Here is an 11,666-nt window from a genome sequence, read left to right as displayed (position 1 = left end):
TTGTAATTATCTTTAGTTATGATGCTAATCATTGATTCAAATAATTTTCTTTTTTATAATGATTGAATTCACTAAAATTAAAAAATTAAACCTCCCTGTAGCTCTTTTGAAAAAGGAACTCAACTGTTTTGAACGATAACACTTTGAAACTTTTTAATAGATTCAATTTCAACACTTCACTCTACTGCTGTCCAATTTTTTTTTTTTTAAAAATTTTGGTTGTCGAACGTAACTATTATTGCCATCACAATTCTCTTTATTTCAAATAGCCTCAAAACTGTGCCGACTGTAGCCCTTTTTCTAGAGCAACGCTTTATCGCTTTCGTACAGTGAATTAAGTTGTTCAATCTCGTTATCTACGGAAACATAACAATCCCAATCCATAGAAATATAATTAGGTAACATTGAAAAAAGTATGGTATTTTAGATTTGTTATAAACATACGTTTCCTGGCTTCATTAAGCTTAATATCGGAAGATTCTAATGCATATTTCACAATCATCTATTCAACTCCTAAGCGCTTAAATTTCTTTCAATAATTATTTTATGCAACAGTTTGACTACATCCAAAGATGATTCACAAGATAGGACTCGGAAAGCTAATGATTTCTATCTAGTTGGCGCTAAGCTTCGATGATGTTTGTGCTTCGTTCAGTACAAGGTATTATGGCATAGTCGGGAATGACCCAAAATTAAAAATCCAGATGCATGGTATCCTACTAATGTTGCTTAGTATTCTAAAATAATTCATACCATTATATTTATTTATGATAAGAGCATGCCATTTAACTAAAAATCCTAATAATGTTTTTAGACATTGTAAAAAAGAAAGTGTTTGTTTGCTTATATAAATATATATATTTCACGATATATTCTGATTTTTCTTTTAAATAAAAGAAATAGTTATTAAGGACATAAACTTTATAAGTAGCCGAGGCAATTGTTTCATAAGTATAGCGAACGAACTTTGAAAATAAACAATAAGAAGAATAATGAGATAATATTATATAAAATTTTTTGATGCTAAAACCCAAGCATTAAACAAAAAGTACGTTATTTGCTTATAAATAATGAGTAAAAAAGACAACACTTTGGTTAAACCAAAATAACCAACAATTATTAATTTTCAATTTTCTTAATTGTAGTTGTACCTCCCTCTTTTAGTGAACCAAAACTATCAGATTTTTGAGGGCTTAACAGTCTGTGTTGGAGGTCAACAACAGCGCTAGCAACGTCAACGTGGAAAAACGGATATTTTCTAGAATTAAACTCTACAAACTCGATTTCAACCTGATTTGATCCTTTTTGGCAATGCATACTAAGATCCGAATTATTTTTACCATCAAGTTCGTATATATGTCCAGAAACATTTCCCTCCTCATCATCATAAATAGGTGTAATAATTCGAGAAAGGTTTCGAGAGCTTTCTGCTGAAAGATTAGCATCTCTTAAAGGGGCAGCAACTTCAACACAAACACTGGCATCAACTGCATGACCCTTTGGTTTTCCGAATCCCGCAGCTACAAGTGTACGTTTAATCCATCCACTTCGTATGTTGGTAAAATGAAATTCGACCGTCTCATTTGCGTATATTTCAAGCTCTTTACGAATGTCAATCAAGGATTGTACAGCAGTGGTATCAAGATTATTAACGGCTGAAAAGTCAAAGATAATGGCTTGAAGAAGAGGCCTTAAATCTTCTATTTCTGAGTTTTCTTTCTTTTTACGTTGACGAGGAACATTCCAAGGACGATCAATGTCTTTCACATAGATGTTATCTATGCCACGACGAGTGAGGTCTTTGATCCTTCTGGAAATCATAGTTGAAACACGGCTTGCATTTGGATAAGTAAAACTTTCCTGCAATCTGAATATGAATACACCAGGAGGAGGGCTTTGAATTTCTAAGTTTGGATTTTCCTCTTTCATCTCTAAAGGAACATATATATCTCGAACATTAGCAATATTATCGGAACCGTATTTATTTGCTGCCTGTATTTTTCCTAAAAATGATCCATGAGGCTTTGCAATACGTAACAGTAACAAGGCTGCAGCCAAACAAACAGAAACGTAAATTCCATTTTCGATACTAGAAAATACCGAAACAATAACAGAAATGAAGAAGATACATGCTTCCAGTGGCTGAAGTCTCCAAAACAAAATAGTTTGCTTCATTGGGAGAATAAGATCTGTAACTGCATGGATAATGACTGCGGAAAGGATTGCATTTGGAATGTAATAGAAAGCATCAGTTAAACAATATAAAGAAAGAATGACAACAGCAGCAGTAAAGATACCAGCAATAGGTGTTTTTACTCCTGCTTTGGCTTTAATGGCCGAACGAGAAAAGGATCCTGTAGCTGGATAGGCATTGAAAAATATACCTATTAGATTAGTTACGCCCATTGCAATCAATTCCTGGTCTGGAACAATTCGGTAGTCATTGACTCGACCAAATGATTTGGCAATAGAAATATGCTCAAGCAGTAATACAATTACTGAGACTGGAAGCTCACTCGCCAAATCACGACATAATTTTTTAGTAATAAGCGGAACACCAACATGCTGAAATCCTCTAGGAACTGTTTTGATGATAGAAATAGGAGGATCTGAGCGATGATGTTTGCATATCGCGTAAGAAATGGCTGTACCAACGATAACAACCACCGCGCTTCGTAAAGTGTTAGTTAAGAAAAAAGCTTGCTGCCATCTAGGATATCTCTTCCCCAAATATTGGCACATATATTTTGTAAAAAACAAAATAAACAAACTGACTAATCCAAAAGCAGCGTCTACCGTAGTATCTGGTAAATGTTTTAACGATTGGATAATAACCATATAAGTAGCTTTAGCAGTGACTTTATTTTTATATCCCATTAAAGCTGGAACCTGACCGGACAAGATGTTTAATGCTGAACCTGTAGTAAATCCCGCGACAGCTGGAACTGGAATGAATTCAATAATAAACCCTAGCCTCAATAAACCTATTCCACAAGTAATAGCTCCGGCTAGCAAAGCAAGACATGTGGCTATTTGTGGTGCTGTATATGTTTCGTCTTTAGCCATAACGTTAGCTATTACTTTAGCGGTAATTAAACTCATAACAGCGACAGGTCCAATGGAAACGTCTTTTGAGGTTGCGAAAAAGCAATATATAGCAACACCAACAAATGAAGAATATAACCCGTATTCAGATGGAAGGGTTGCGACTTTGGCGTAAGACATTCCTTGGGGAACAACAACGCATCCAACGGTAATGCCAGCAATAAGATCATTTATTAACCAGTAAGGATTGTAGTTTGGAAGCCATTCAATGATAGGAAATAATGATTTGAGATAATGTAAGAAATTTTTGAAAATATTGCTTGTGACATTTTTTTTGAACCATTGAGGTATACTGGCAAGTTCGTCTAACTCATCATCTTCAGGAATTTCGTAATAAGCTTTTACACGAGAAATAGTCCTACCGAAAGTAGTAGTTTGCGCATTCTGAAATTGTGCGTTATTTTGGGTATAATCGTTATGATCATTCTGAGAATTGTCAAATTCATTAAAGCGATCAGGATAGTCCTTGTTTGACGCACCATCGTTATAATCATCTTCTGAAGAGAATTTATTACGAACCCAACCCCAAGCGCGCATTGTTAAAATGTTTTTTGCAGTCTTCTAGGCTCGATTCTGTTTTGGTTTTCAGAGAAATATGAAGGAATCAATAAATTAGATACCCTCTCTTGAAGAAGTTTATTGAAAAGATATGAGATAAAGCAATTATGAATCTCTTAGTAGTAAATAGATCCACTAATTAGTGAAGCGTGGTAGGCCTCCTTACCAGAAATCTCAAATCAAGGCTTAGCAAGTAAGACAAAGTGGCTTTCGATTTTTACAAAAATCGGTATCTACTGAAAAAATTAAATTCTTTGAGAAGCTTTATAAAATTAAACAACCCGCAATTGTAAGAGTGTTCAAAGCATTTGGACTTATATATTCATTGTAATCAAATTTGCAAATTGTTGGTAAAATTACGCCATCACTGCTAGTATCGCAGTTTCATATGCGATAGCTACAAGTTCATATTGCAACTTGGTTTTACCACAGTACTTGATCACGAATTTCAAATCACAGAACTCTTGCATAATATTGTAATTATTAAAAAAACTACTATTTTCCCAGAGAAGAAGTTATAGTTCTTTATAATTTTTCTGTTTAATGCGGTAGTTGCAAAAACTGGTAAACTTTTATTTCGATGTAAAGCAAACAGCTTTTCTTAAAATTATTAAACATTACTTGTAGCTTAAGATGATTGTCTTTGCTATTTTTGAAAAATTTTGCAAATTTCATCTTGGCTATACGTGCAGTTGTGCTCGATAAAAGATAGAAAAAAGTGGGGTATCCCCGACCTAAAGCTAACACCACCTTAAGCAGTTTAAATAAAAGCGCAATTTTTATGAAGGATGAGGATTCAACATATGCTCAACGTAATTGTTATATAGGAACATCCTAAGTTAAAATATTTCAAGTACGTGAGCTAATAAAAAAGTGAAAAGAAATGATTTTTCGGTTTGTGCCACACTGGTTCAGTTTAAACTCAGCGATTTAAGGTAGTATTAAGTACTTTGAAAAAAAGTTTTAAAATACCAGATATGATTGGATCTTGTGATTGCTCAATACTAACTTGACATAGTGATCTACGAATTATCTTTGATATTTATTGCTTGTTTGATCATAAAGCCTGTTAGCGATAAAATAATTACAACCCTCCCGCTCACTATCCTTTTGTCTTTTCTAAGTTAATAAAAAGTTTGAGAGATGTTGATGAAAATAATCTCTTAAAAACTTTGAGCGTCTTAATTTGATGTAATTGATTTCTACAGAGTGAAACATTAAAATTTTTTCCAGAAAGTGGAATGCGGTTGTAATGAGTTTAGAAGTTGCCTAATGCACCCAGAAGAAAGCTCTAAAGAACGAATTTTCAAATACATCAACTAATATTATTTTATGAAAAAGCAGGTACATGAGCCGAAAGGTACTAGCGAAATAGTTGATCGTTTAAAAAATTTTGAGGTTAAACATAGATGTAGCATTGCAGTATATAAGTGAGATGATTTATGTGTTCCTAGATTTATTGAATATTGACAGGTGGAGATACAAATTAAATCATATCACTACAAATAATATCAAACTTTAAATTCTGATTTAGTTTTCACCACAAAGAAATATATTAAAGGCATTTTTTATTGTTAATTTAAGTTCACGCTACTCTTTCTTAGAGCTTTCATATTAACATACAGCTATATGATTGTTTGCTAAGTCAAATAACTTATATTACCAACAAAAAAATTACACGATAAAACAAGTATATTTGGAAAATGTTCAAAAGTAATCAGTCAATTTAAAGCATTTTAGTTGCTAATACTTCCTATATGAGAATCATCTTTATTTATTGCTATTATCTATTATATAATTGGATGCCATTAATGCTATTGTAAATCAGATTCCTAATAATGTACTAACAAATTCTTGCGCAACTCGCATATAAGAACTTTATGATAATTTTGAACAGTTTTCAACTTATAGAATCCAATTATGATACGTTTTAATTTTTATGGCACCTTTATCGAGATTAACTGGTTATCGTATACTAATATATGCTTTAGGAATACTTTCATTTTTTTGCCAGATGGATTTTTTATTTTAGGTTTTTCTTTTTGCTTATTGAATAGTTCATAACTATCATGTCTATGGTAGTTGATTATAAGTAATTAAAATATGCAAATTTTGAGCACTCTTATCGAATTCACATTAAAATCATTTTCTTTGGAACATGTATAGCGTTAACTAGTCACCGGATATTTAAAGTGTGCCTATGCTGCAACTGTTCATTGTCTCTGTGAAACCCAAACAAATTGATGATAGATACTAATATTCAAACAGATTTCATACGATTTTACCTAACTAACTAGTTCAACTTGGTTAAATATCTTCAAAAGGACCAGCTCCTCCTATATCACATTCCACTTTATGTATTTTTTTAGTACTCATTCAATTAATTTGAAGGAAGTTTATAAAATTGAGCTTAAATTCTTTAAGCATTTTTTATTAGTAGGTCGATTGCTCGTGAGTACTCTTTGAATCTCAACGTTGTGATTAAGAAGTAAAAAGAAATAAAGGATTATTTTTCGCTTATTTAAACCTTTTTTAATTAAGCATAATTACTTTCATTATTAAAGCTATAAAAAACAAATAAATCAACTTTTAAATCTAATTACCCACACTACTACAATAAATTATCGATTACATCCTGGAAGAGAATAAAAAGTTCATTAACTATAACTCATTGATCGTGAAAACATAACAATTAAGGCCATTTCTCCATCATGTCACGAAGTTTATCAATGGGTGCAGCAAAAAGTCCTGCGACGGTTTCGAAGGGAGGTTTATTTGGAGCAGAAGGATGGCTATGCGTAGGAACAAACTTCTTTGTTCTTTCAAAAGAAGATGCCATATGTAATGACTCTTCTTCGCTAAGATGCTTTTCCAAAAAGGGAATATCATGTTGCTCCTCCTCGTCAATATGTTTCTGAAGAGATTCCATTAGCTCATCCAAAGCGGGAATAAAATTACTCTGGTTAGCCTTCATTGATTGAAATTTATATAGCATTTCCTTAACTAATTGGTGTTCGTGTCTGTCTTTCTCCGCCATTTCTTTCCCTTCCTCGCCAAGGTACTTTTCGAACTTGGGATAAACAACAATTTCCTCTCCGACCGAATGTCTTGCAAGTTCCCAAACAAATTGGTTTTGCCATCTAGTAGCAGTATCATAGTCGTTTGCCGACTTTATATTTTGGTAATCGCTTTGCAATTTCCTATGATCTTTAAAAATAGCATCTGAAATTCTTGTCATCTTGTAACTTAATAGTCTTACAGGGAAAAAATTGAGACTAACTTTTTTCTTGGAATACTGAAGCATTTGGATTTTATGTAGTGAAGGATCTATATATATTCCATTTTTGAATAGCTGCACAAAACTATTGCAAATGTACGTAACCACTAAACTCTTATTGCAAATGTACGTAACCACTAAACTCTTAGCTCAACATATATTTTTGCAGACACTTTATATTAATCGCCTCTTTGCCTTCATTACTTTGTACATGCTACGTCGTGCTGTTGCTAAAGTCTTCTTTTATTGTCATGAATTAATGCTTGTTCATCGACACCAATTGAAAACATATTTACTGAAGTGCTTCTCTGTGATAATGCTGAAGCGTCGGCATTTCATCGTGATAATAAAGGCCATTGACACGATGTTCAATCAAATGATTATTATTTCTGTAATTGCTAGTATTTGATTGGTTGTCTTTCTCTACGTCACCATTGACGCTAAATACACATGATCTGCGTATTGTAAGCTCAAATTGTACAACATTCTTTTTTCTACAATAAACAAAAATTATCGAGCTTTGTTAAAGTTCGCGAATAGTTTTGGGATGGTACTATGTAGTGACAATTAGGTTCAAATTTGGATATTATCATTCAACTTAATAATAAAAGTTTTTTAAGCTATAGTAGAACGAGCCCCGAATTTAATAAAATTTGTTAGTTATCAATCAAAATATAACTATTTACTAGACAGAAAAATGAAAATCATTAAATGATATATAAAACTGGCGTGCAATTAGAAAAAGCTTTAATAATATCTCTAGGTTTTAGACAAATCCTTTTGTTATAGCATCTGCTATATCTTAATTAAAATTTTGATGCGCATTTTTCTATGGTTTTCTTAGCGTTGAATATTTTGATGTACAGAAAAAAATAATAATAAACTTTTTTAAAAAAATTTTTCGAATTTTGACAATAACCGGAAAGGCGCAAAAATGTTTAAAAAAATAAAAAAAGGCATTATGATCTGTATCGGGGTTTTTGGTAAGAGCATTCAAATTATGTTACATACGTAAAATTTTTTTTATATTCGAATTTATTCGAAAAAAAATATCATGTGCTAGGTCGATTCTGGTAATTGAAATAAATTAGCTACTAAAACTTTGCAAATACCTAATAGAGCTGTCAGATTTTGTTTAAGTAGGGTACGTATACAAAAGTATTTTTTAAAGGAAAAATAAGTTGTAAGAAAAATATCATTTATCGTTTTTGCTTTTTTATAATAAGGGGACTACAGCATAGTGATTCTTTATACATCGCAACCTAATTGTTTGCAACGAGGTATTAATAAAATACCTTTATTAGCTCAATGCATTTATTTTTTACAAAATAAAAAACACTTTATTCTAAAAAAACAAATCAATAATAGTAAATTTATTTTATTTTAATATAAGCAATGGAAATAGAAATTTGACATTAATAAAATTCTGAATAAAATTATATTCATCAATTTATTGTTCTTATGCAAAATGAAAATTGAATATCAATTATTTTTATAACTGTATGACCTTTAGTGTTTATTGAAAGAAAAAAATTTGTCGTTTGTGTTTTTCACTTTGTATTGCTGAAACCTCCACACCTGAACGCCATGTGAAGCAACATTAGCTCTTATGCGATCGGAAACAAGTTTAACATTATTATTCCACAAATCAGTAGCAAGCCAATCGTGCTCGGCGTTACCCAATGCATCAACAAATATATCAGATAAATGAATGCCCATTTTGAGAGGTTCACTGGCAGCATTCAGAACAGCCACTACCCAATCATTATTGGAAAGCCTTCCAGAAAAAAGCTCTATATATTCGTCACCGTATTTTTTTTTCCAAATAAGAGCAGCAGGATTTGTACCAATATCTTGATTTATAGAAATTAACTCTTTGTTGGATACAATTAACTTATCCATAGGAGACATGCTACTGACATCGTTACCAAGTATAAGGGGAGATTTTAGTATTGCCCACATTGTGAAATGAGTTTTATACTCCTCAAAGCTCATACCTCCATTTCCAACCTCTAACGAATCAAGATCGTTCCATCCACTGTTCATACCTGCTTTAGAACTAAGAAACGATGCTTTACTAATAATATTCATTACTGAACAATGATCTCCCTGAAGCGCAAAACATTCGATTGTCTCGCACGGACAACGCACATCCTTACGACTAAATGTATCAAAGATATCTCCACTTATCCTCCAAGAGTTAGCTATTGTATTTCCCCAATTCCAAACAAAATCTTCACCCCATTGGCATAAAGAGTAAAAAATTGGTCTTCCAGTTTTGTTTAGAGCATCAGACATTCGCTTGTAACGTTCATAGCTAATCAAGGGAACGCCGCTTTTCCCTTCGTTGAAGCAATTGTCATACTTTAAGTAATCTACTCCCCAATCTGCAAATGTATCAGCATCAATTTGCTCATGGTTTAATGATCCAGGAAATCCAGCACATGTATATTTCCCTGCACTTGAGTACATTCCAAATTTAAACCCCATGTCATGTAATTTTTTTGCCATTGAACCAATTCCGTTGGGGAATTTATCAGGATTTGCTTCCAATCTACCAGTGGTTGCATTCCGCTCATGCTTGCTCCAACAGTCATCCATTACTATATACTCATAACCTAAGTCAAGAAGTCCTTCCTCTTTTATAGCCTTGGCATTATTAAGGATTATAGACTCATCGATATCACAGGCATATTTATTCCAAGAATTCCACCCCATTTGAGGTTTTAGTCCCAAACCATTATAGCTACCATGAACATCTGAGAAAAACAAAAAAAGGAATACCAAAAAAAAGCAATTTAAAAATGAAATGGATATCATTGTTAATGGTTGATTCACAGAAGTGCGCTAGCTAGCTGCATAATGCTATTCTTGAATAACCTTATCGACATCATATTACGTTTCGAAATGTTACTTAAAGGCATTCACTTAGTAAAGGATTTTAGAATAGGAAGGTCAAAACTTAAGCATGCAGTGAGGTTCTTTGAAGCAGGTTATTTTTATTTAGCTTAATGTTACAATGAAACTCGAGTAAATATATATATTAGAATAAGAGTAGTCAATTATTTTAAATAACTCGAGTACTTTTCATACATTAACCAAACAATGTTTAAGAACAAGAAGTCAATATCGCTTACATAATGATAAAACGTTACGGTTACTTAATAAGATTTTTACAAGGACATATTGGAATGCGGATTATTTAACTCATGTGCTACGGTAATACATTACAAATCTTTACGGTTCATTTTTACTCAATCCATTTAAATACTTTATTTTTCGTTAACAGGACATCGAGCATTATAAATATAAGAGATTGTTGCAATTCTCAGTATTCAATAAAATGGGAAGCTAACCAAACGTGGTACAGCTCCAAGTGCGTCAGATGATATAATAGGCATTAGTTTTGCCCTTTGCCAGCAGTCTGCCTGATCTGATTCTAAAAAATTGTAACTTGAAAGCTTTAAATGAGTAACAAGTACTACAGCCATTTTTGTTTTTCAACTTGTAAAATGTAAATTACTATTGGCATTTTGAAGTACTACGGAGGCGAATGTGGCAAAACTTTTCAGTGCATATAATTGTATGTATTCCGTATAAGAATTTCTCGACCACAGCATATTTTTTGATTAAGTAATGTTCTGGAGTTTTAACCTTTCCTCTAATGCTGCGTTGGTTCAGCATTTGGTAGAGTCAAAATTTTTGACGAATCAGAGAGCCATCAAGGCAATGAATGCTACTAGCAGATCATTTTATTGCCCTTTAAGTCCGTATATGGATTCACCTCAAAGCATAGGATACGGAGTTACTATATCTGCTCCTCATATGCATGCCACGGCTTTACAAGAACTTGAACCGGTCCTCCAACCTGGCTGTTCTGCCTTGGATATTGGTTCAGGTAGTGGTTATTTGGTGGCCGCTATGGCCCGAATGGTTGCTCCAAACGGAACTGTCAAGGGTATTGAGCACATACCCCAGTTGGTGGAAACTTCAAAAAAAAATTTGCTAAAAGATATTAATCATGATGAAGTTCTTATGGAAATGTACAAAGAAAAAAGATTGCAAATAAATGTAGGGGATGGAAGGATGGGTACGTCTGAGGATGAAAAATTCGATGCCATTCATGTGGGTGCCTCAGCTTCAGAGCTTCCTCAGAAACTGGTCGATCAATTGAAGTCTCCCGGAAAAATCCTTATACCGATTGGTACATATTCGCAAAACATTTACTTAATCGAAAAAAATGAGCAGGGTAAAATATCGAAAAGAACATTGTTTCCGGTTCGATATGTACCGTTAACTGACTCACCAGATGACTCATCAGATTACTAGTGCCTTTTCCTTTTTTAATAATGGCTTTAATTGTGTAAAATTTAATCCTCATCACCTTTTAATGTCTAGATGAAATGTTTTGTGTTTTGATATCCTATGTCCTATATGAACTGAAAACTACAAACTGTTAAATACATGTAAGTAGTATGTTAACGCTTGACCTTATGATTACCTTCGAAAAAATATTTAGGAACACTTTTTCTTTTTTAAAATTATCAACATTGTTTCTTTATATGACCAGAGTAATAGCTCATTAAAATTAACGACAAACTGAAAGATAATAAATTGCATAGTTCATATGTTTTTTTTTTATACTTTAATTAAACTATCGTAATTTTGCATTTAATTTATTCATGATTTATTTCACTTACTCTCAGCCTTCCCAATAATTCAATAG

General features: G+C 32.6%; 4 protein-coding genes and 12 long non-coding RNA genes across 16 annotated transcripts; 10 read left to right on the top strand and 6 right to left on the bottom strand.

Moving 5' to 3' along the window:
* Nucleotides 1–48: 48 nt before the first annotated feature.
* Nucleotides 49–731, top strand: SPOM_SPNCRNA.4482. The gene has a single exon (NR_193844.1). It is a non-coding gene; the product is annotated as a non-coding RNA (long non-coding RNA).
* Nucleotides 732–759: 28 nt separating this feature from the next.
* Nucleotides 760–3,943, bottom strand: sul2 (sulfate transporter). The gene has a single exon (NM_001020445.3). It carries the CDS (start codon nt 3,640–3,642, stop codon nt 1,120–1,122), a length of 2,523 nt encoding a protein of 840 aa, NP_595014.1. The 5' UTR covers nt 3,643–3,943; the 3' UTR covers nt 760–1,119.
* Nucleotides 1,587–2,092, top strand: SPOM_SPNCRNA.4481. The gene has a single exon (NR_193843.1). It is a non-coding gene; the product is annotated as a non-coding RNA (long non-coding RNA).
* Nucleotides 2,200–3,771, top strand: SPOM_SPNCRNA.4480. Its single transcript, NR_193842.1, has one exon. It is a non-coding gene; the product is annotated as a non-coding RNA (long non-coding RNA).
* A 122-nt stretch (nt 3,944–4,065) lies between the features above and the next one.
* SPOM_SPNCRNA.279 lies at nt 4,066–5,054 on the bottom strand. Its single transcript, NR_150692.1, has one exon. It is a non-coding gene; the product is annotated as a non-coding RNA (long non-coding RNA).
* SPOM_SPNCRNA.4479 lies at nt 4,078–5,111 on the top strand. The gene has a single exon (NR_193841.1). It is a non-coding gene; the product is annotated as a non-coding RNA (long non-coding RNA).
* A 364-nt stretch (nt 5,112–5,475) lies between these two features.
* Nucleotides 5,476–7,298, top strand: prl108. The gene has a single exon (NR_191359.1). It is a non-coding gene; the product is annotated as a Pdc2-Repressed lncRNA, hry1-antisense (long non-coding RNA).
* SPOM_SPNCRNA.4478 lies at nt 5,506–6,037 on the top strand. Its single transcript, NR_193840.1, has one exon. It is a non-coding gene; the product is annotated as a non-coding RNA (long non-coding RNA).
* On the bottom strand, nt 6,251–6,967 carry hry1 (cation-binding HHE domain-containing protein; the record flags this gene model as incomplete). The annotated part of the gene is made up of 1 exon (NM_001020444.3): nt 6,251–6,967. The coding sequence occupies one exon, from the start codon at nt 6,965–6,967 to the stop codon at nt 6,356–6,358; it is 612 nt and encodes a 203-aa protein (NP_595013.1). The 3' UTR covers nt 6,251–6,355.
* On the top strand, nt 6,271–7,185 carry SPOM_SPNCRNA.4477. Its single transcript, NR_193839.1, has one exon. It is a non-coding gene; the product is annotated as a non-coding RNA (long non-coding RNA).
* A 60-nt stretch (nt 7,299–7,358) lies between the features above and the next one.
* On the top strand, nt 7,359–7,614 carry SPOM_SPNCRNA.4476. Its single transcript, NR_193838.1, has one exon. It is a non-coding gene; the product is annotated as a non-coding RNA (long non-coding RNA).
* Nucleotides 7,615–8,305: 691 nt separating this feature from the next.
* On the bottom strand, nt 8,306–9,760 carry mel1 (melibiase; the record flags this gene model as incomplete). The annotated part of the gene is made up of 1 exon (NM_001020443.3): nt 8,306–9,760. The coding sequence occupies one exon, from the start codon at nt 9,758–9,760 to the stop codon at nt 8,450–8,452; it is 1,311 nt and encodes a 436-aa protein (NP_595012.1). The 3' UTR covers nt 8,306–8,449.
* On the top strand, nt 8,541–10,169 carry SPOM_SPNCRNA.4474. Its single transcript, NR_193836.1, has one exon. It is a non-coding gene; the product is annotated as a non-coding RNA (long non-coding RNA).
* SPOM_SPNCRNA.4475 lies at nt 9,778–10,006 on the bottom strand. The gene has a single exon (NR_193837.1). It is a non-coding gene; the product is annotated as a non-coding RNA (long non-coding RNA).
* On the bottom strand, nt 10,109–11,399 carry SPOM_SPNCRNA.4473. The gene has a single exon (NR_193835.1). It is a non-coding gene; the product is annotated as a non-coding RNA (long non-coding RNA).
* Nucleotides 10,577–11,624, top strand: pcm2 (protein-L-isoaspartate O-methyltransferase Pcm2; the record flags this gene model as incomplete). Its single annotated transcript, NM_001020442.3, has 1 exon — nt 10,577–11,624. The coding sequence occupies one exon, from the start codon at nt 10,577–10,579 to the stop codon at nt 11,267–11,269; it is 693 nt and encodes a 230-aa protein (NP_595011.1). The 3' UTR covers nt 11,270–11,624.
* Nucleotides 11,625–11,666: the final 42 nt, after the last annotated feature.

The sequence above is a fragment of the Schizosaccharomyces pombe genome (genome assembly GCF_000002945.2).
Source record: "Schizosaccharomyces pombe strain 972h- genome assembly, chromosome: I".
NCBI lineage: Eukaryota > Fungi > Ascomycota > Schizosaccharomycetes > Schizosaccharomycetales > Schizosaccharomycetaceae > Schizosaccharomyces > Schizosaccharomyces pombe.
The sequence above is the reverse complement of the archived record's forward strand: the minus strand, read 5'-3'. Positions and strand labels throughout refer to the sequence as shown.